General features: G+C 50.0%; 5 protein-coding genes across 6 annotated transcripts; 4 read left to right on the top strand and 1 right to left on the bottom strand.

Annotated features, from left to right (window-relative positions):
• Positions 1 to 105: 105 nt before the first annotated feature.
• LOC114863872 (tumor necrosis factor receptor superfamily member EDAR-like) lies at positions 106 to 3,815 on the bottom strand. The gene is made up of 11 exons (XM_029164364.3): positions 2,811 to 3,815; positions 2,523 to 2,588; positions 2,062 to 2,175; positions 1,807 to 1,985; positions 1,620 to 1,729; positions 1,476 to 1,523; positions 1,297 to 1,407; positions 1,079 to 1,214; positions 848 to 992; positions 639 to 678; positions 106 to 552 (listed from the first exon to the last, which is right to left on the bottom strand). Exons 2-11 carry the CDS (start codon positions 2,559 to 2,561, stop codon positions 272 to 274), a joined length of 1,203 nt encoding a protein of 400 aa, XP_029020197.1. The 5' UTR covers positions 2,562 to 2,588; positions 2,811 to 3,815; the 3' UTR covers positions 106 to 271.
• Positions 3,816 to 3,841: 26 nt separating this feature from the next.
• adgrg4a (adhesion G protein-coupled receptor G4a) lies at positions 3,842 to 11,111 on the top strand. Of its 2 annotated transcripts, XM_055512247.1 has the most exons (29): positions 3,842 to 3,921; positions 3,994 to 4,096; positions 4,169 to 4,792; positions 4,876 to 4,973; positions 5,048 to 5,106; positions 5,179 to 5,233; positions 5,319 to 5,350; positions 5,441 to 5,589; positions 5,685 to 5,729; positions 5,898 to 5,981; positions 6,119 to 6,207; positions 6,280 to 6,350; positions 6,431 to 6,455; positions 6,540 to 6,565; positions 6,641 to 6,783; positions 6,857 to 6,986; positions 7,271 to 7,377; positions 7,952 to 8,165; positions 8,249 to 8,411; positions 8,628 to 8,780; positions 8,870 to 9,007; positions 9,078 to 9,123; positions 9,204 to 9,307; positions 9,379 to 9,500; positions 9,569 to 9,837; positions 9,923 to 10,028; positions 10,123 to 10,406; positions 10,505 to 10,606; positions 10,697 to 11,111. In XM_055512247.1, exons 2-29 carry the CDS (start codon positions 3,997 to 3,999, stop codon positions 10,828 to 10,830), a joined length of 3,672 nt encoding a protein of 1,223 aa, XP_055368222.1. In that variant the 5' UTR covers positions 3,842 to 3,921; positions 3,994 to 3,996; the 3' UTR covers positions 10,831 to 11,111. The 2 variants fall into 2 exon arrangements, 1 of the variants encoding a protein (XP_055368222.1); XR_008695799.1 differs by lacking the exons at positions 3,842 to 3,921; positions 10,505 to 10,606; positions 10,697 to 11,111 and having other exon boundaries at positions 3,997 to 4,096; positions 9,573 to 9,837; positions 10,123 to 10,156.
• Positions 11,112 to 11,450: 339 nt separating this feature from the next.
• On the top strand, positions 11,451 to 14,025 carry vgll1 (vestigial like family member 1). The gene is made up of 4 exons (XM_029166063.3): positions 11,451 to 11,660; positions 12,150 to 12,346; positions 12,428 to 12,775; positions 13,102 to 14,025. The coding sequence occupies exons 2-4, from the start codon at positions 12,157 to 12,159 to the stop codon at positions 13,137 to 13,139; spliced, it is 576 nt and encodes a 191-aa protein (XP_029021896.1). The 5' UTR covers positions 11,451 to 11,660; positions 12,150 to 12,156; the 3' UTR covers positions 13,140 to 14,025.
• Positions 14,026 to 15,988: 1,963 nt separating this feature from the next.
• On the top strand, positions 15,989 to 20,080 carry tmtops3a (teleost multiple tissue opsin 3a). Its single transcript, XM_029166066.3, has 4 exons — positions 15,989 to 16,733; positions 17,047 to 17,375; positions 18,764 to 18,997; positions 19,065 to 20,080. The coding sequence occupies exons 1-4, from the start codon at positions 16,343 to 16,345 to the stop codon at positions 19,248 to 19,250; spliced, it is 1,140 nt and encodes a 379-aa protein (XP_029021899.1). The 5' UTR covers positions 15,989 to 16,342; the 3' UTR covers positions 19,251 to 20,080.
• A 155-nt stretch (positions 20,081 to 20,235) lies between these two features.
• Positions 20,236 to 22,215, top strand: cd40lg (CD40 ligand). Its single transcript, XM_029165286.3, has 4 exons — positions 20,236 to 20,550; positions 21,023 to 21,050; positions 21,419 to 21,511; positions 21,597 to 22,215. Exons 1-4 carry the CDS (start codon positions 20,350 to 20,352, stop codon positions 21,965 to 21,967), a joined length of 693 nt encoding a protein of 230 aa, XP_029021119.1. The 5' UTR covers positions 20,236 to 20,349; the 3' UTR covers positions 21,968 to 22,215.
• Positions 22,216 to 22,642: the final 427 nt, after the last annotated feature.

Below are 22,642 nucleotides of genomic sequence, written 5' to 3'. Positions count from 1 at the left end.
AGTAACACCGCATGTGGGCTCCGTTGCAATGACCTGGATACTGTGTTATTCAGTACTCGAAGTAAAACTAACGAATAGTTACAGGTTAATTAATCATGACATCTATGAAAATGATTGATTTATTCACACAATGCTTTAAAAGTAATTTAGTTGTTACTCACAGCTCACGTTTACTTCAAAATAATTCAATTTTATCATACAGAATGTCTCTGTTTCACCAATATATATCAAGAAAACTGGGCTAGAATCCATCAGAGTTTTGCCCACACCATTAGGACGTGCGGTCTCTGTTCACCACAGCGTGGTGTATCTTAGCTACGACTTCGGGGCTGGGCAGGAGAGCAGCAGCCTGGGCCACGTGTGGCAGCAGCGTGTACGTGGAGGTGCGCAGGTACTGGAAGAGATCCTGGAAGCCTCGGAGGTGAGCGATGACCCGAGGAGGGACCCCCAGCGACTGCCCCAGTCTCCTCAGCACGGGCCTGTTGTCGGCGGAGTCGAGCAGCAGGGACAGATCCTGCACTGAGTCGTAGCCGAGCGCCTCAACGCTTTGACCTGAGCGGAACAAGTAAAATTCACCAGCATTTCTAGCAATGAGAGCGGAAATACCTTTAACTGTCCCGTGTGTGAGGAAAACCTACCTTGCGCCACCTCCCATATTGTCTGCAGCTGTTGCTCCATCTGCCATCGACACAAGAAATGGATGTAAAGGTGAAACCTTCTAAATACGTACTGATCAGCAATAAGACAAACTAAAACTAATAATGTTGTTTAGGATTTTCCTGAACAGTCTTTATTGCTATTTTCAAACCAAGGCAGGTGCGCTGAACATAACCATCGTCTACTGCACCTCCTCTGTGGTCTTGCGGCAGCATTGTTGCTCCTCCTCCTCCTCCTTCTCCTCACTCTGAGCGGAGGGCTTGATGTTGGTGGTGACATTAATCACAATAGAAGTAGGGAGCACCTCATTATCGTGGCTCGGTGAGTGCGCGCCCCTGGATGGACATGATGAAGACCCATAATTAGTGCACATGATGACCTCGGAGTGTCTGTGCCGTGGGAGCGATGGTGGTATTTGCACCTTGGAGGCTCTGCTGCAGAGGGAGGCGTCATTGAAGCGACCTCTGCCGCCTCCGCGTGGTCGGACGGACGTGTGATCAGATCACCTGCTGGCGGGAGCGGCCCCTCGGACCCGGGGCCATAATCAGGAGCCTGCTCTGAACGGTCCAACAGGTGTAAATCGTGCAACGTGCAGCGACTGATGGAGGGAAAAGCAGCATTAAAATGAGTCCAACTCACTGAACGTCTCCGAGGTCCAGAGGAAAAGCCAAAGCAGCAGCGCGACGAAGAAGAGCGAGGAGGCGGTCGCTGGGCCGATCAGAACCATCGAGAGCGGTTCTTCTTTTACCTCTGTTCAAAGAGGGACTCAGTCAAACACAAGCAAACACAAACACCTTTTTTTTAAGCCGCACACTCACTGTTGTCTCCGGGCTCTTTGGAAACTCCCTGCTCGGCCTCACTCCTCCCTGTCAAAGAACAGGCCACAGCTCTGAACGTTTCCTCTACTGGAGGTCATCCATTCGTATTTATACAGCACTGGGCTGCTTATTCCTCCAGTTTACCTGTGTGAGAGCCTGGAGCCGTCAAACACGCTTTGTGCACCGTGTCGCGGCTGTAACAGGGCACGCAGGGCAGCTCCACCTCCCCGGTTATGCTCCTGAGCTCATAGTACCTACACACACACACACACATCTGTATTCACGCACGAGCACGCATCACACGCTGACCAGTGTTCAGGACGTGAATCACCCCGGAAGGCACGGTCCGCACTGGGCGTCGCCGCTGGGCACGCACGCGCTCCTCTGCAGGCGGTTCAGCAGCCGGCAGCGCGTGCACCTCCTGCAGGGCGCCACGCCTGTGTCCGCGCTGAAGCGGCCCTCGGCGCACGCCACGCACGCGCCGCCGCCGCCGTCGCCGAAGCCGCAGTCCTGGGAAAAAGATGCCGCGCGTGAGCGTGGACTCGCACGGTCACGGTAACGGTGCCCGCGCGGGACTGCGCGTTACCTCTGAGAGCTGCTCCCCGGGGCCGCACACGGGACACGCGGCGCACGTGCCGTTAGCGCCTAAGAACTCTGCGCGATCACAGCGGGGCTCAGGTTTCACCAGCGCAACCCACACCTGAGCAGGTGCACATTTAAAAGTTACAACGCAACAGAATAAAAACATTATACAATATTAAAATACCGAATGTGTATATATTTTAACAATAGAAGTGGTTGTTATTATAAAGGGAATGCTTCTTATTACATTATTTAGACATGAATTTAATAATAATTTAAACCAAGCTATTAAAAGGTTTAATGTCTAAATTTAATATATTAAATTCTGTACTGAGAGGAAGTAAACAGTTCCTCTCTGTAAAACACAAGTAAACATATAAACATACACATTGAGTGAATCTACATATAATGGTTGACTACATGTACTTTCCTGTTCTGTTAAAGGGAACTAGTTGGGTCACTTACCAGAACCAGGGCAGCACAGTGGCAGCGCTCCAATGACATCGTGCTCTTATTCCACCAGACACAACACTAAAAAATGTTTTTTTAAAATTAAAGACATGTTTGAAAATTTAAATTAACTCCACTTGTCAGACTGTCAAAATCCAAATGCAAAAAAAGAAAAAAAAAACTAATAAAAATGTGTTTAAATGATCAATTTAGGAGGCAAACTGATCACAGACTGGTCCCGTCTGCAGCCTGTGGTTTGTCTCCTTGGCCCGAGTAAGTGCAGCATGTGGGAAAGCCCTTCACCTCATCACTGCGTCACCGTGACGCAGAGGAGGATCCCAACCGTGCTCTGGACCGCTGGGCCGATGAATGGGAGGCTGTCAGGACCTGCACCCGGCCGGCTCGCGTCACACTCGGACTTCTCCAGTTTCCTCTGGGGAACCCTCTCGCTTTGGACCTGGCTTCTCAGAGGAAGAGAGGGAGAGAGGGTGAGGAGGGAAGGGAATTAGAACGCATGAATGAGACCCTTGTTACAGAGGACATTTCCTACAAAGAGACTTTGTGCGCGTGAGTGACACTGAAATCAAACCGTACACTAGGAAAACTATTGTTGTGTCTTCCTACTGTAGGTGCTGACTCCTGTGAGTCTGTTTGGCCTCAAGTCCTACACAATCCTACAGTTGCATTATACTCGTTAGCCGCTAGGTGGCGATGTGAAGCTTAGAACCTGAGTGTTATGGTCAAACGGTGGACTTATAGATATACGCCGGATGTGTGCATTGCTCTTACAGGCTGTACTATGGACCGTCCTCGCCTTCGGCTCCGCACAGCTGCACAACAACACTGTGTTAATGTGCCAAAGCCACTCAGGCTTTTCACAGTAAGGGGAATTACACAGGAGAATATTGCTGTGAATGTTTGCAGAAAATCCATGACCTGACGTGAAGAAGTCACACACAGCCAGTTATATTAAAGCAGCCTTCATGTTTAACCTACCTTTGGTGTAAGATCTGTCTGTCTGTGTGTGTGTGTGTGTGTGTGTGGTCAGCCAAACTAATTTCACCTTTGTCTTTAAACTTCACACCAGGTTAGGTAATTATTTACAATGAGACTGGACTCAGCCGCTGAATCCAGGTCAATCATTTTAAGCTCCATGAACTTAAACGCGTTGAAGGGAACATATTAAGAAATCATTTTTTGAGTGTTTTATGTAACGCTTTATGGTTTATTGTAATGATCTGTTAGTTGTGTTTATTGCGAGTGATTAATGAGTAACTGGAGGAACTGCAGGGACAGGGCGTGGAGGTCTTAGAGAGTAACGCCCTGCATCAGGCGGCTTCTCCTCAGCCCGGTGCCTTATTTCACACAAAACAGCTCAAAGTCTGGATTGGTCCCTTGCGAGGAGACGACCATGGTGAGTGTCGAGGTGTCCAGTATGATTGTGTAAGTGGTGCGTGTCCTCATGGTGTTTGTCATGACCTTCCAGTAGATGAGCTCTGGACAGAAAGCCGTTCACGCTGCCGTCATGAGTCCCATCAGGAGCCAGTCGTCTCTGGGCATCTGTATCCAGCTGTTGTTGTGCTTTCTGGGTAAGGTTTACTACAGATCCTGATCAGATACAGATCACCTGCCTGAGCTCACCTGACCCCCCCCCCCCCCAGCGGCCTCGGCCACCGACAGCCTGTGGGGGAGAAAGCTGGTGCTGAGCGGCCGCCCGTGTCTGTGGCAGCTGCGTCCAGATGTGGTGCCGGCCCTCGAGGAGCTGACCGCGTGCATTCTGCTGCGCCCCTTCGTCCTGACCCAGTGGACGGGTTTCGCCTACAAAGCCCCGGGCGCCGCCGGCACCGAGCTGGGGCTCGGCGGCAGCGGGGCCCAGGTGAGCGCGTGGCTGTTCGGGGAGGAGCGGCGCTTCGCGCGGCGGCTGGCGGAGGGCGCGTGGCACTCCGTCTGCCTGGCCTGGTCGGGCCGCGCCCAGCGGGCCAGGCTCTACGTCAACGGCTCCCTCCAGGGCGAGGTCCGGGGGAACCGGGCCCGGCCGCGGCGGCTGGCGCCCAACGGCACCCTCACGCTGGGGGCGTCGCACTACGTGGACGCCGACGGCGGCGTGCGCGAGGAGGCGGGCAGCAACCTGCTGGGGGAGGTGGGCCGGTTCGGGCTGTGGGGCCGGGAGCGGGGGGAGGGGGAGCTGGGGGCGCACAGCTGCGCCGACGGGGACGTGGTGAGCTGGGACCTGCGGCAGTGGAGGCCCGGATGCCCCCCCAGGGACGACGGGAGCCTGACGTGCGGTAACGGCAGCGCCGCCGCCTCCACCTCCGCCTCCACCGTTCCGTTTGCACGCGTTAACTGCAGACGCCTTTGTGTTTTCCAGCGTGGTCCCACTACAAAATCAAAGTGCGGACGTTCGTAGTTCACTCCGCACAGTCTGGAAACTGCTCTCTACCGCTGGAGGGAGTCATGAGGAACTGGGTTCGTACAGTTACACGAGCACGATGATGGGATCTGTGGAATAACAAGCTCACACTGATGCTGCATCTCAACAGCTGGAGAGCGTTCTCCCCCCGAACGCGTCCGTTCACGAGGTGTCCGTCTCGTCCCCGAGGTAACGGTCGCCTGCTAGTGTAGAAACACGCTGCTCGATGCTGTAGAACTAATCCGAACTGCTCCCGTGCAGCAGTGCCTGTCGCGCGCTCGGTGACTCTGCAGCTCCACGCCTGCAGCATCCTCAGGTACAGTTTCACGCGGCACACGTTGGTTTTAGACGAGGAGGAAACGTGGCGGTGAATCACTAATCAGTTGAAATGTGATTTTCAGGAATCGGGGGCTTCGACAAACTGCGACGCGTGGTGAGTTCACGTCCTGCAAACACTTCCAGACGAATCCAAGTGACGCGAGCATCTCCAGGCTGTGACTGCGCCCTCGTTGCTTCCCCTCAGCCTCAGCTCTGAAGTCTACGTGACGGTGGAGCCGTCCGCTGACGTCGGAGGCGTTCAGACCAGCGTCGCTGCGTTGCTGACGGTGCCTTTCTCCTCCGACGCCCTCAGCGTCACGGCCGAGCCTCGGAGCCTCAGCATCACGCCTGTGGGTGAGTCTGCAGATGGACCGAGACATCCACAGAACATAGGACTTTATTCCCTTTCCTGCCATATTATTCCTGCCAACTGTCTTTGCATCTTTCAGAGTCTTTCCCAACAATTAGGGACCCACCAACACCTGGCAGCACTGGTGAGCAGCAATGTTACGTGGTGGTGACCAAAATATGAGGCATTAATAATTCATTTAATTCCTCCATGACCTCTATAATTCATCACCAGAACCATGTAACCGTAGAATTAATGGCCAAACTGGACCTGATAAAGTGACCAATGATACCTTATGTTGCTTACCACGCAGAATCGTGTCCAACTCAAAGTCTGTCTGCTCAACCCATGAGCGCGTCAACAACGAGGGATCCTTTGGATCTCAACCAAACAGACGGTCGGTCCCAGTGGTTTACACTAAGCAGAACTAGCAGAACTCCAGATGTGCTCCCCGATTAAGATCTGTCAGATATAATGCGATGGATAAGCAGGTGTGTGGACAGATGTGCCCAAACTGGCCCCTTTTCCTTCCAGCTGTTGCACCAGATGTTTTCTTCAGAGCCAACGTGTCCCTGAGTGTGACCGGCAACCCTGAGAACCCGAGGGATGTGATCGAGAAATGGGTAAGAAGCTCGACTCGCGCTTAAGCGCCGTCGCCTTCGACAGTGAACGGAAGCATTCTCCTCCGCTAACAGGCGAAAAAGGCTCTGGAGGTGAACGGCACCATGACCGTACTGAACCTCGTCGTGAAGGAGAACGTCGGCAGGTGAGTCACACATTTGCAGAAACAGGACTGTGCATGTTAGTTTATTATCATAAATGACTTGGTGGACATGTATTTTATAGGAACCTGCAGGAACATGAAATGACAGTGAGTGTGCTTCATTTTTGATGAACCCATTTGCTTTCGGTGTTTCTGGGAACTGGTATTTATCATTTTTCTTCCGTCTTTCAGTGGACCTTCGACCAACAAAAGCATCAGTAGGTTACCAGCATTAAACATGGCGGCTCTAAAGCTGCTGCCTATTGAAAACACCGTTGCGGCTTCCTCCACAGATACAACTGCACCTTCCATGTTCAGGAGCAGAAGAAGAGCAGCGTGGAGGAGGTCCGAGCTGCGATTACGGCCGCGCTGTCGTCCAAGTACGAGGACGGCTCCGCGTCCATTCAGCCCACGGACCTGGCCGTCAGACACATAGGTGGGATGGAGCCCCGCCAATGCGACAGACACGCTGTTCGGCACGTGCACATATGCTGTTTTGCCTTTCTCAGAGCCGGGAAACTGCCTGGAGGACGCCGCCTCGTCGGTTTATGGGATGTACATCTGGCCGGAGACGTTTCCACAGGTGAAGCAGGAGATGGGCTGCAACGAGCCGCCCTCAGAACGCGCCTTCAGGCTCTGGTGAGAGATGAGCCTCAGGCACCTGCAGCTGTGAGCCAGGAACGTGACGAAGCGCTCGCGTGTTCCTTACGTCACCCGGGCCAAACATCATATTAATATCACTGGGTTTTATGGTCCTTTGGCGGGTGCTTATTAAAACAAACAGCAGTGGTCGACAGCTGCTTTTGATTCTTATCGCCCGCTGTTTGACGCTGCTAATTATTTTACTGGCCCGGGGAAATAACCTGGTGCTATAAAGGCCTCGAGCGGAGAATTGCAATTTTTTTTTATTTTTATGTTTTCAGCAAGTTGGACATTGACACGGACGCGTCGAGCTGGGCCAAGCCCGACATGACGAACTGCCAGCCGCTCGTGAGCATTTCAGACCTGAACAACATCACTGTAACCACAGGTGACGCACACGCGCACGCACGCACGCGAGCACACGCACGCACACAAACACATACACACACACACACATGCACACACACACACACACACACACACGCATGCACGCACACACACACACACACTCCCACGTGCACACACGCACACACGCACACACACACACACACACGCACACACACACACACACACACACGCATGCACGCACACACACACACACACACACTCCCACGTGCACACGCACACACACGCACACACACACACACACGCACACACGCATGCACGCACACACACGCACACTCCCACGTGCACACACACACACACGCACACACACACACACACGCGCACACACACACACACACACGCACACACACACCCATGCACGCACACACACACCACACACACACACACCACACACACACACCCCACCACACACACACCCACACACCACACACACACACCCAACCACACACACACACACACACACACACACTCCCACGTGCACACACACACACACACCCACACACAACCACCCACACACACACACACACACACACACTAACGCCAGGCTCGGTTCTAAGGGAACACCGCTGAGGTGGTGGACCTGATTCAGGACCTGGTGGGAGCTCAGCTGGGGAACGGTGCAGAGCTGTCCTCCTCCGATCTCACCTCGGTCGTGGACAAGCTGGGCGAGGTCATAGACGTCAGCGTCGGGCCGGACACCGGGGCCAACATCGTCAGCATCATCTCCAATATCCTGCTGTCCGAGACCAACGTGACCCCGGTGGCCAGCGCGTGAGTAGGAGCACGACGGAGGCCGTAGTTGCTCTCAGTAGAAACACAACCGCTTCTAATTTCATGTCTTTGCTCATAAAAAGTGTTTTAAATATGACCAACAAAATGGGCGACACCATGGACTTCCAAAGCGAATCCGTGAGTCTGACGGCGCCCTCGATGGCCCTGTCCATGGTCAACGTGGACCCGGTCGGGTTCGGGGGCCTCACCTTCGGCGTGACCTCCTCGTCGCAGCTCGGCCCATCGGTGAGAGGCCGCCGGCGCCGCTGGCGTTTTCTGTTTTTTCGGGTTCCAACGAACGCTGCGTCCGCGTCCTTGAAGCGACCGCAGCCTTCAGAAAACCGCGTTAATGAACAGGCACCGCGGCCTCGAGCAGCCGCGGCTCATTAAGCTCCAATGAGGAAACAGAACCAGGAGTGTGAAAGTTTCCACTTCTGCCCATCGATTGTCGCTTCCTTTCAGACTTTCGTCAATCAGAGCTTTGTGAGTGATCCGCTGCAGGAAACCGTGGCAACCATCGCCCTGCCTCCCACGCTTCACTCCTTCTTCCCTCCTGGAGAAACAGACACAACCCGGGTCCAGTTCCAGTTCTACGAAACCCACGACCTTTTCCAGGTACTTGTTGATTAAATATTTCACACTACGTTGATGTAAAAGCCTCAACTCGGCTATTCCTGACACTAAAAGTGACACTTTTTTTACAGGATCCGGACACAACAGACTCAACACAGGGCAACTGGACCTTAAACTCCTATATAATCTCAGCCAGCATCAACAACAGCATCGTCAGAGACCTGACTGATCCGGTGGTGGTGACTCTGAGGCACCAGCGACCCATACAGGTGAGAGGCTGCATCAGATTAGAGCAAGGACGGGTTCAAACCGGGCTCTGACCGCGTGCGTCCTCCGCAGCCTGGAGACAAGGTGCAGTGCCGGTTCTGGGATTTCCAGAGGAACGGTGAGTCGGTGGACGTTTGTCACATTGAGGAAGCGGCAGGTCCGACGTCTGAGGGGCTCACGTGTGCGTCTGTGCGTCAGGTGGACGGGGCGGCTGGAACCGCCGGGGCTGCAGAACCCGCGGCGTTTCGTCCGACCGGACCAGCTGCGTGTGTGACCATCTCACGCACTTCGCCGTGCTCCTGGTGAGTGAACCGGCGGCGGCGGCGGAAACGGCGGCGCGGCCGCGTCTCACCGCCGCTCCGTTGCGTTTCAGGACGTATCCAGATCCCCCCTGAGCGGCGCCGACGCGCTGGCCCTCGCGCTGCTCTCGTACGCGGGCTGCGGCCTGTCCTCCGTCTTCCTGGGCCTCACGCTGCTCACCTACGTCGTCTTTGCGTAAGTGCCGCTCGCGCCCGCACATCCGCTCCGGCCCGTGGCGTCACGCTGAGCCCGTGCGCCTCCAGGAAGCTGCGTCGGGACTACCCGTCCAGGATCCTGGTCAACCTGTCCGCGGCCCTGCTGGGCCTGGACCTGCTCTTCCTGCTCGACGCCTGGCTCGCGTCCTTCTCCAACCGCCACGCGTGCGTGGCCGCGGCGGCGGCGCTGCACTACTTCCTGCTGGCCTCCTTCACCTGGATGGGCCTGGAGGCCGTGCACATGTACTTCGCCCTGGTCAAGGTCTTCAACGTCTACGTGCCGGCCTACGTGCTGAAGTTCTGTGCTGCAGGATGGGGTACGTCCTCGTTGCTTTGCAGTTCCATTTGGTTTGTATGATTTTCCGATTCTAATGCATCACGTTGACGTTCATGAGTCCACAGGCGTCCCCCTGGTCATCGTCAGCCTGGTGCTGGCTATAGATACAGATGCTTATGGAAGCAGTACGCCTGAGGAGGCTGCGGTGGCTCTTCAGTCGTCGGACTCGTTGTAAGTGCAAACACACTGGGCTCTAATTAAACCACTTCTCTTGTGTAATACAAATTAAATGTTTTATGAATGCCTGAAACCATAACCCCCCCAGCTGCTGGCTGCAGAGCGACGTCTTCTTCTACGCGACGGTGGTGGCGTTCATTCTCCTCGTCCTGCTGTTCAACACCTGCGTGTTCGTCGTGGTGCTGGTCCAGATCCGGCAGATGAAGGCCAACAAGCCGTCAGCAAACGGCACCAGCAGCTCCCTGAAGGAGCTGAGGGCCGTGGCCAGCCTCACCGTCCTGCTGGGTCTGACGTGGTCGGTGGGATTGTTTTCCTTCGGGCCGGGGAGAGTGGTCCTCATGTACGTCTTCACCATCTGCAACTCTTTACAGGGTAAATATATATATATATATATATAATATATAAATATGTATATAAACTGGCACGGACTCATTCACTGTGTCCTGACTGTCTGTTCCTATGCATCCCAGGATTTTTTGTCTTCTTGTTCCACTGTCTGATGAAGGACAATGTGAGGAAACAATGGAGAATCCACTTGTGCTGTGGGCGGTTCAGACCCAGTGAATGCTCAGGTACGACTGTAAATCAGCCTCTCTGCATCGAGGAAGACGATGTTGACGGACGTTCTCCTTCTGTGTGTGCTCATTGTGCTTTGCGTTCAGACTGGAGCCGCTCTGTGACCGCGGCCAATCACTTCAAAAAGCAGAACCTCGTGAACTCCGACTCACTCGCGTCGGACGGCGCCTCCGCCGTCAGGAAGGCGTCGGACTCGTCTGCGGTGTCAGCGTCACAGTAGCGCCACCAGGGGGCGCCAGCGGCGCGTGTACGAGCCCGTCTGCGCAGCTTTGGCTCAAACATTAGAGCAGTGACGTGTGGCCTTTTATCTTTAAAAAATTAAAGAGTTTACATTTAAAGATTTACTGTTTTCACAGCATAACCAATTGACCTATGTTTATAATATACCACGTCCTACAGTGTAGCATACTGTAGGTTTGTATGTACAGAATGTACTGTAATCAATCAATACAATTTCAATTGTTTTATGTTTAAATTGCCAAAATAAAAAGTTTCACTGTCTGAAGTCTTTTGTTATTGACGTCCTTCTGGACTGTTTACATCATATTTTTTTTAATGCTGTCCTACATTAAACTACATTTAAAGTTCTTTGTTTTAATTTCTGCATCAAACAAAACTATTATACCTTTTATTACTGTAAGTAAAGAACAAATGCGGTGAAATGCAGCCTCCTGGACCTGCAGGCGTCTCAGTGCGGCGCTGAGTTGAGCTGTTAAACTGTGAACCTGCGCGAGCGAGGAGGAATGTTTTCACAAGGTGCCAGTGAGGTTCTGGAGGAACTTGCACGATGACATTCTGTTCATTGCAACTGCGCTCATGAAGTATCACACGCCCTTCCCTCCAACACCACCACTTACTGTGGAGCGCAATGCTTTGTGGCTGGAGCGGAGGAGGAACAACTTGCTGCATGTATTTTTAAATCTAACGTCTCTGCTGTTTATAATGAAGCCAACGGGGATTGACCGCATTTAAATCTTGCTGCGGATTATTTGCTCTGATCGACTAGTCAATGCCAAACCTCTGGCCTCCTCTGGCTAATCATCAGGTCAGGTAAGAAGTTACTTGAAGTATAAGTACTGTATGTACAAATATAGTTATGCAGTGCTAATCATGCGTTTTGTTTACACCTTAAAACAGAGGATGTGGCCTGTTTATCAAGATACATGCTGTATTATCCTATCTGCTAATAGTTTTGTGTCTCTATAATAATAATATGATTTAAAATGAATTTCATCCCATTAGTCACCTGAGCTGTGCAAAGACACACACTTTCGTATTAGTGGGGCAGCACATATTTCCAAAAAACCTGAACTACTTTTCTGTTCGGTGTGCTGGAAAAAAATGTGCTCCATAAATGCAGTATGTCAGTCGTCCGTGACGTGACTCACCCAGGGCAAGTTAAGTTTAAGACCTTCCAGATGAACCGATAAGGAGCAAAAAGGAGAACTCAGTTGGAAACAGTGACAGTAATCAGGTGAAATGACAGTGAATAATTATAATACAGAGTAATACAAATCTGAGGATGCTGTGTTTTTACAGCTGACCCATGGAGGACAGAACAGAAAGCCCAATCGCTGTGAAGGTGGAGGAGCACACTCAGTATGTCATCCTCACTTACTTCCAAGGAGACATCAGCAGCATGGTGGACGCTCACTTCACCCGTGCCCTGGGCAAAGTGGGCAAGGCCAGCTCTCCTGCACTCAAAGCAAAGAAAATGCGCAAAACTATCAAACTGGGTGAGTCCGCAAAACCCAGAAGGCCGCGATCTGCCCAATTTAAAGCGCTTGGTCTCACTCGCTTTCATTTTTTTTGTCTAGAGGACGTCAAATCTTGCCCGACCGGTGTCGTTGACGCCTACACAGACTCACAGGTGCCTCCTGCAGCGGGACATCTGCTCAGCTTTAGCCCCGCGGACATGGGCTCCAGCTCCTGGTCGTCCCCCGGCGCCCGGCTACCAGAGGGCCCCGCGATACCTTCCTTCGCCTACTCCCTTCCCTCACAAGGGCTGAGTCTCACCGGACAGCAATACGCTAGTTCGCTGCTCAACCTGCTGCACGACCGGAACGAGGTGGGACCGAGCATGGCGTCCGGCTCCAAGCCGGACCTGCTCCCCAGCTGGTCCATGCCTCAAGGGTTCGTGGAGCCGGAGGCTGGCTTTGAACACGGTAAGACTCCCTGCAGTCGGGTAAGGGGGGGGGGGGGCACAAATCAAGTTCATCCTGCACCTGTGAGTCAAAAACTACAGTAGCAGGTTAAAAGTAAATACCAGGTGTGTTGCTCAAGGGCATTTACACTGATTTTAAACAGCCAACCAAAGATAAGGAGATTCAGACCTAAGTAAATAACCTGTGGTGTAGCGTTGTTGCGCTAATGTTGATGCTAATCATCAGGCAGCAGGTTAATAACCGTTTGTTATTTGTGAGTTTACTGGAAACGTTGCGAATGTTCATGCACTCTGAAGTCACCGACGCCTCGTCTGGTCCCCGCTCAGATCGGAGGCTGGACAAGAAGAACCTGTACTGGTACTGAGCAGCAGGACGGGCCGCTGCTGGAGGTCCGCGGAGCTGCTTGCCTCCGTGCAGGAACTCCTGCTCGTCAGACAGGCCTCCGAGTGTCTTCTGAGAAGATGAGCCGATAGAAGAGCAGCCGTCGCGTTCCCTGCCCCCGCTCTCCTCAGTAAGATGACCTCAATACTTCAGCATGTACAAACTGGATCAACCTTCCTGAAGAGGAGCACTCTCTGACAAACCTGTTCCTCGACTCCGGCTTTCTTCTTCTAGTCTGTGCTCTGTGTGTAGCTGCTTCCTGAACAGTGCAGCAGGATAAAGGGCATTTTCTTGTTCCTTTATCGGACACTTAGTAAAAACACACCAGTAAATAGACCAGTATTAGGTTGAAGTAGAAACAGTGACAGCTTTTTGAGTAGACAGATATTAGAGTTAATATCTGTCCTCAGGATACTTTTTAGCTAGAAGTATATTTTTCCAACAAATAACAATGAAGGATAGTGATGTTTTAATTTCCTGTGATGTTAAGTTGATCTTAAAAGCATTTTGTGTACTGTTCAAACACGGAATCATATGTAAACTCAAATAAATGACCAAGGAGACTTTATTAAAAGCTCAACGGTATCGGAGTGTTATGTTAAATATTAAGTGATTGTTCAGATGAAAAGAAGACGCAAAAAGAAACAAAAACCACGCGTTGAACTTTTCAATGAACTTTTAAGAGCAACACTGACACCTGGTGGTGATATTAATACAACAGTCTCAATAAAAACCTGTAGGTTTATATATGTGTGTAAAAACAATCTCTATAAATATAAGACACAGCTACACATGGTTTATAATTATAAAATGTTTGATGCTTTGGGCGTATTTTATTACTAATAATTAAAAGTTTCCTCCACGTTTTACTTTACTTTGTTGACTTTCATTCAAACCTCACTGTGTGACCTAAACTAAGATCATTTTCAAATAAAAATTGCCTGAACTCAAATCAAAGGGCAGCGTATAATGGCCTCCCATCACTGTACTGTATTACGTTTTGTTTTAAGCAGCTCTTTCACGTCTGACTGATTTGTTCAGCACATTGGACGGACTCTTGCTTCCCACAGTGAACCTTTACCTTCTTTATGGTGATTTGAAAAGAGATCAGCAGCTGTGTGCGGCCTATGAATCAAAGCCATTAGCGCCACATTAGGGTAGAACTCAGGCTGTGAGTTTCTGAATGGACAGTTAATTCAGAAGTATGCGTCTTGCTGAGATGAGGCTCAGAGGGTCCATACAGCATTGACGACATGCTGTTCATTATAATTACCGTGGCTCGTTTTAAAGAGTAATCATGTATAATTACTCTTAATATCTCATATTGTCTCACCCACCACTAAAGAGGAAATTATATAGCAAATTTAATGGTAGCCCCATAATGTCGCTGTCGCTGTCGTCTTAAATAGCAGTGACTGATGAACATCTTTTCTCGTTATTATATGAATTAAATCCCACACAGATGTAAAAAGATAATTTCTCTAGAATTATGAGTAGGGGTCTTTATTTTTGTTGATGTAATCTTCCATCAAAGTAGAATTAAAACTTATAACTTTGATAGTATAGACTAAGCTTATATAAAGATTCATTATATAGTGTAAAGAATTCTATGGCCTCTATTATTGAGAAGCAACAGACAGGAAGCAGATACAGTTCAAAGCTCCCCAGAGGTTGAATAATGTCACCGCGGTTCACGTGTTAAGCTGTCACGTGACCAAACTGGAGCAGGATATTTACTGTAACACACTGTAATCATTGAGACAGGATAATTAACTGCAAGGATTCATGCAGAATGAATTTTGTTTTCAGGCCAACAACATTTGGCTTACTCACACACACAACAGACAAACAAACCTGCTCTTGGCAAAACAATATGGCAATAAAATGTCAGACATTTTAATCATCTCTTCATCACACACGTTTCAGTAAAAGGCAAAGACAAAATGCAAAATGAGGGAATGAGCTTCCATTTAATGCACACACTTTTATTTCCGGGAGAAGTGAAAATTAGCTCAACTGACCTCTGTTCTTCTCCCAGGATATATATTAGTTATAAAAGGATTTAGTAGAACATTATTTTTCCGCTTATGACATTTTGTATGAATCAGGCTTTTAAAGGTCAATGCACACATAGGTTTAAGGAAAATAACTTTTGGAGAAACCACAAAAAAACTAAAAAAAGCAAAAAGACAAACTAATTCATGTAGTTCACAACAACAACAACATATAACAACATATAAGAACATCCCAAAATGAAGAAGGCTAAGCACAACATTCTGTGATCATCATTATAAAAAACAAGAAGAAATTAATTGTAATATTTATGCTTCATTATTTCAAATGCGGGGATTTATAATAAAAAGTCATTGCTAATAAGGAGCACCTAAAACTGTCTTATTAGAGCAGAGCGTAAATGTGAGATGCACATCTGCAGTCAGTCAGTCAGTTTAAAGGCAGGTGCCTGTTAGCAGAACACTTCACTCCTCTGACACAAAGTCAATACTGGGAAGCAAGTAGCAGCGATGGACTCACGAGGCTTAAGGTTAACAATTCAAGAACACGGAGGGTTCTTTATTCACTTTAGTGAGGAGCGCGGCAGCAGAAGCCAGTCAGGAGCTGGGGTGAGACGAGTATTCAGCAGCCACACAGAAACTGGTTTCTGGAAACCACAATCCCTTTTCCCTCCATACGACAGGCATGATGTTGATTTAGAGCCAATAAAAGAGCAGACAGGATGGATGAGAGGATGAGGTAATCATGCCTGCATCCATGGCTCATTTGTTGACTTTCAACAAGTGATACTGAGAGTACAGTGGAATAAGAGGTGTTAGGAGCCAGGCAGAAACTGATGACGATAACAGCATGTAAAGGAGAACATGGTGAACAGATGTCACCGTGCTTTCAGTTTGAAGCAAAGCAGTCTGACACATAAATATGGGGTAAATGGGAAATGAGCAACTCAGGAAAAGGTCAATACAAAAAAAATGAGGCTCTCATTATAATAACGGGAGCGATCCTAAGAAAGAAAGAGGAGGCCGGGGGTGGGGGGTGGGGAAGAGGAGGTTGCCTATATTGTGGTGGTGCAGGTGTAAAGTGTCCTCGCAGTCTGTCATCGCGGCCCCTGTCAGCGTGTGGCTGCCGTGCTGGGGCTGAGCAGGACGCCTTCCTGCGGCTCAGCTCACTGCTATGGTCGTCCACGTGCGCGGCTGCAATTTCAGCACCACGGACAGCGCCCTCCCCGGCACCGGCTCCGGCTCCGGCGCCGGCGCCGCGCTCCTGGACCCCCCGCTGACGCAGAGCCCCGGCGGGCTGAGCCGGACGGGCCACACCGTGGTGGCGGTTTTCCTCGGCTTCATTTTGGTCGCGGGCGTTGTGAACAATCTGGTGGCGCTGCTCGTCTTCGCGAAGTTCCGCTCGCTCTGGACGCCGATTAACCTCATCTTGTTGAACATCAGCGCGAGCGACATCCTCGTGTGCGTCTTCGGGACCCCCTTCAGCTTCGCCGCCAGCGTGCACGGACGATGGCTCATTGGAGAGGACGGCTGCAAGTGGTACGGCTTCGCCAATTCCCTCTTCGGTGAGTGACGTCAGCAAGAACTTAGTTTTTCAGGAGTTTTATGATAACTTAAATGTCCGCATGGCTTTTCATAATAAAGGTATGACAGCGGAGTCTGCTTTGGTTAGAACTCCTCTCAAACTCTGTCTCAACATAAAACATGGTCTGTGAGAAAGTTTTACTTTGTAGTTATTGAAAAAATAGTTGCATGGCAAAAAATGATCATTTAGTTTTATTAATGACAAAGAAGCACAAACTTCCAAAAAAGGCTTTTCCTAACTTCTTTTCTATATTCCCCTATTATTTTGTGCGACTGGGGGTCCCTTGCATTCAGGCATCGTGTCCCTGGTGTCCCTGTCCCTCCTGTCCTACGAGCGCCACCACGCCGTGATGCATTTCTCCCAGGTGGACGTGTCGGACTTCAGGAAGGCGCGGCTCTGTGTCGCCGGCTCCTGGTTCTACTCGCTCCTCTGGACGCTGCCGCCCTTCCTGGGCTGGAGCAGCTACGGCCCAGAAGGACCCGGCACCACGTGCTCGGTCCAGTGGCACCTCCGCTCGCTCGCCGGCGTCTCCTACGTGCTGTGTCTCTTCGTCTTCTGCCTGCTGCTCCCCCTCCTGCTCATGGTCTACTCCTACGGCAGAATCCTGGTTGCAATCAGGGGGGTGAGTCTGAGCCCTTGAGGCAATCAATTAATATTAATTAGCTTGTTTCTGCACATGCACTATTTATAAAGCATGTGAATGCAGCTTGTTTCTGTGGGATTTTACATTTATGTGTCGGTCCTGTATGTCAGCATGTGAAAACCCCGCTGTGAAGACTGAATAACAAGCTGCAGCTCACACTTAAAGTGACTTGACTCTATATTTAGATCCTTGTGTACAATGTGCTTCCCCTGCGTCCGTCTGTGAATCAACGCTGAAGAGCAGCAAGGCTTCACAGCACTTTGTGCCTGACCATTCATTTCCCTTCGCTTTACTTTTATCAGGGTCTCAGCACGTCCTCCCTTGTCTGCCGCTTTAACACCCGTCGCTTTGTCTGTGCATTTTGACACGACTGCACACATTGTGCAATCACAATAGCTCCGTCGGACGGCTCCGAACCGCGGCTCCCGAGCCGTCGAGCTATTTCCAGGACATGAGATCTCAGCTCGGCGGCTGAGTGACGCCTGTCACACTCCCACTCGCACGGTTGTGTTGTTTTCAAGGTAATTTCAAGGCGCATCGGTTTGGAGACTCCTGGAGACCAGGGGTCTGTGGTTAAACCTTAATTAACCCAGTGGGTTGTCATCAGGGACCCACCGGCTGAAGGCCCATGACCCCGTGGGCGTCCAGTGACTCATTGCCACCTCAGTGGGTCTTACATAAACCTGCCAGTCACAGAAATAATTGGAAATAAAGAGCTCCCAAATTGATTTTGGGCGCCTTCGTGCACTTTCCTGCTACTACTCCTATCAATGAATCACCAACAGGTTATTTTTAGACTTTATGCCACACGTAACCATTGGATACCTGCTATTGCATAAGTGTCTCTGGCGTTTTACTTGCGCCCAAAGGAGCGAGAGCACAAAAGGGGCTTTGGAGATTTTATTAGCCCCATCTTGGCTTTCTGGGTGTTTTTTTTTATTTTTAGAAAGGGAGAAATCAATGTGTGGAGCCTTTGGCTCATCAGAACACGTCAGAGGACGGGGTGACATTCATAACGGCGGCATCACTCTCTCTAAATGACAGCGTCGCACTTTCATTGCACTCATTTCCGCCTGCGAGGCGTCTTCCTTGAATTCTCCCAGATGTGTTCTTGTGTGTGGGGAAATGGACACGAACGGAGGAAGCGACGGTCGCCTCACACTAAACGTTGCTTTATGTTATCGCGTACCAGCATGTGAGCTAATTTTAGCTCCAGCAGAAGCCAGTGGGACAGATGTAACGAGGGCATCAGGGCCACATGCTGTCACGGCCCGGCTTTTAATGCAGTGAGGCTTTTTACTGATCCCTTCATGCTGTGATGAAAAGCCCTGTTTCTTCCTCCTCCTCCTCCTCCTCCTCCTCCTCAGGTCGGGAAGATCAACCTGCCGGCAGCTCAGCGCCGCGAGCAGCACATCCTGCTGATGGTGCTGTCCATGGTGTCCGGCTACATGCTGTGCTGGATGCCCTACGGCGTCATGGCGCTGGCGGCCACCTTCGGCCGGGCCGGGCTGGTCTCCCCCGTGGCCAGCGTGGTGCCCTCGGTGCTGGCCAAGTTCAGCACCGTCATCAACCCGGTCATCTACATGCTCTTCAACAACCAGGTGAGAGCTGCTGGGATGCTGCGGATGAAAGCGCGTGATGTTTCACTCACCTCCCCGTCTGTGACAGTTCTACAGGTGCTTCGTTGCCTTTGTGAAGTGTGCCGACGACCCTCGGTCCGTTCAGGAGGAGGAGCAGCGCACCCCCAGGACACAGTTCTCCGGACTCTTCCCGTTTTCCAGACAGACCTCCCTCAGCGCCTCACAGCGTCAGAGGAACGACAGTCACACTCTTGTTGTCAACTACAACCCATGAGACCTTCATCATGCAAATGCAGATCCATGGAAAAAGTACAAATCACAAATGAATGTGTGTTTACATTAAAATAGCATCTAGAAATCACATTATTGAGTTACCATCAACAGATTTACATTTAACATTATGCCGAATATTTTTGGTGAACTCTGTACATATTCAAAGTTAGGAGCGTTTCTTGCCACTAGGGGGAGTTATGAGCAGTTTTGACAAACATCCACCTGCACCTACATGTACATGTACTAGTCAGGTGCCTTGTTCATAGACGTGCATCATATTAATTATATATTTCGTGGGCGTGTTTTTCAGCCATTTTGCTGCATCCACCTAACAAAACAATTCATTAAAATATTCATTTGTATCATTTGTGAATTAAACACGCTGCCTAAGACTGTATTTTATATTGACCAACCTTTGTCCTGCTCACTGTTGTACAGCGCCTCACGCCTCATACAAGCTAAACACCTAAACCAGTTCAAACCAGCACATAGGCTGCCTTTGGTTCTATTGTGCCAGCCGGGAGAAGAGGCCACGCTGGCCCAAAAACAGTGTGTGGGGGTGATGGAAAACACACGCCGGGCACATTTCAGCCTAAAAATGCCACCACAACTGAGCAGGGTTCACATAACCTGTGGTTATTGTGAGAAGCTGTCAACCGCCACGTTGACGGCGCCGACTCCAGCACAGAGGCCATTTGGCGGCTTGTGCTGACCTAGTTTATCGCCCTGATGATAAAGTGAAGTAAACGGCCCAATAATCAAACCTCAGCTGCTCAGGCAGCTGGTCTTCACAGAGTCACAGCATTTCTGACGTAACCATGGAGCTACTGGGTTCATTGTTCCTACATTTCATTGGGAGTTGTTTTCACCTTGTATGAAGCCACAGTCGCACCGTGTGGCATTCAGGGGCAGGAAGGAAACCGGCTCGTGGAGGTTTCCAACATGTATGTACACATGCCGTACACACGCGTGCGGGCCCTCGGGCGTCACGTCTCACTCGGAGCTTTCAGGAAGTGGCACCCAGTAAAAGAGAGGCGGTGAGAGCGCGGCGGCTCAGAGGCGCATGGGATGCCACCGACGCCAGGCCGCTTCTCTCCACCATGATCAACACCTACCAGACCAGCCTGGCTCCACCGCCGGTGCCGCCGCGCCTCAACAGGTCCCACCCGGTCCTCATCCCCGCGCCGCTCCCAGCACAGAGCAGCAGCAGGCCCATGATGCGGTTCCTGCTCTGCGTGGTGCTGCTGAACCTGGTGCTGTGCGTCGGAGGATTCATCTACCTGTATCACCACCTCAACATGGTAACGACTTTGTCCTATATGTGAGGGCTGCACATGAGCCCAGTTGGTGCAACTGCTGCACATTTGTGTCATTTATCTATTGGTATTCAAAATGTTTTAAAGCCACTGGTTGTTAAAATTATTTATTTTACCTCTATGAAGAATATGAATAAAAAACTAATGCTAACTGTCACTTGTAAAATAACGTCCCAATCTCTAATTAAGCTGTTAAACACACTTCACTTAATTCACTTTTCTTTTTAAGTTGTAAAAATTTGTTTCACACACATCAAGGCACACATTCGCTCTAACAGAACTAACAGGAAACAACATCGAACAGAAACGTGTGAGATTCACAGCAGTCTCTTTTTAAAACATGAGCATAGATCGGATGATGTCAATATACTAAACATTCACGACAAATGCTTTAGGGAAATTGTTCTATGTTGTGCTTTTCTGTCCTTTTTCCTGATTTATGTTTTTGTTCTTACAGGAACAGCGCTTCTCATCTGAAGGAACAGGTAAATATTCATTTAATGCTTTACTTTCTAAATTCCATCATCTTAAGTCATTATGCTGTGGGTTCATGTGCCACTCACCAACTCATTGAGCCTCTGACTGTAATGGAGACGGCAGCGTTCCGTTTTGTTGCTTGGAATGTTCTCCAGACAGACCGCAAAGCTCCAAATTTCACTTGAAACCTTCCGTTGTCTCCTAATTATTATATGTATGTCTTTTGGACAGTGAATTGTTTTTATTATTGGTAATATGAATTTAAAACTATTCTGGTTAGATAAATAAAATAAAAATTGTGTTTTACATTTAATTGAGCTCAATCAAATCCAGCCTCAGGAACGACTCTGACCAAAGCGTTTCTTCTCTTCTCCAGTTGCTTTTCGCGCAGCAGAAAAACAGGAAACGTTGGACAGAACCAGAACCATGGCTCGAATGGTGGTCAGCAAGTCCTCAAAGGAATCCAAATGTAAAATATACAACTCAGATAATGACCCACACCAAATTCAATCTCATAATTATATTTTAACGAGGTCCTCCCTCTGTCTCTCCAGTAAGTTATCTCCAGTGGGACATGGACCACTCAGAACTGAAGTCCATCAACTACTACGAGAGGAGCTGGCTGACTATCCCCGAGTCGGGCGACTACTACGTCTACTCCAGGGTGACGTTCAGCAGGGGTCACGACAAACTCCCGCTCACCAGCCACGTGAGGCTGAGGAAGAGCCAAGCGGAGGAGGACAAGACCATAATGCAGGCCTGCTGCGACCTGGACAAAATCAGTGACATCCCGCGCCTGTGCACGGCCTCGCAGGGGGAAGTCATGACCCTGGAGAAGGGGAACCAGCTCAGCGTCTGGGTTTCGGACCTGTCGCTAGTGAGCTACGAAGAAGGAGCTACAACCTTTGGGATGTACAAACTCTAGGACTCCAGTGTGAACACGTGCGTGGACCTAAGCTGCAGAGTGGGAACTCGCTGAGTCCATGGACAATCGTTTTTGTGGATTTCAGCAACAAAGACTACATTTACAAACTATAATTTATTTTAAAAAAGACACTTTACTATAAGACTTTTTAGGATATGGGTTGTGTTAGTTTACGTAGCATTTTGAATGATCTGTATTTATTGATGCTTCATTGAAACTAAATCTATTTAATCTAAAACATTTCTTTCTGCTCAGTTTTTCTTCCGCCAGAAAAAAAAAAATCAGACTGAAATATTTGATGTTTTCAGTGTTGAGTTACAAATCTGTTCAGGGAGTTTTGTTCCTTGAAAAAGGGAAATGAGACGCTCAACGAGTTCAAACGACGTGATCTGCCAATACTCGCCTCGGACCCTCGTTCTCATCCTCCATCAGCTCCTCAGAACTCAGACCTTTCACCACATTTGCGTTTTGCTGCCACACGCAGCATGAAACCCGGCGTCTCACACCGTAGCTTCTAGCCCCGTCTCTACAACTATGACTTAAAATTTCTAGGACATGAGAAACCACACCATAAAGATGCTATTTCCCCTGCCAGGTTGCCAGGTTACCACTCGGAGACCTGGAGCCTTTAATGTTCATGGTGTATAGAAATGCTTCAAACCGCAGGTTGTTTTC

The sequence above is a fragment of the Betta splendens genome, chromosome 10 (genome assembly GCF_900634795.4).
Source record: "Betta splendens chromosome 10, fBetSpl5.4, whole genome shotgun sequence".
Taxonomy (NCBI): domain Eukaryota; kingdom Metazoa; phylum Chordata; class Actinopteri; order Anabantiformes; family Osphronemidae; genus Betta; species Betta splendens.
This window is presented reverse-complemented; position numbering and strand designations above follow the sequence as displayed.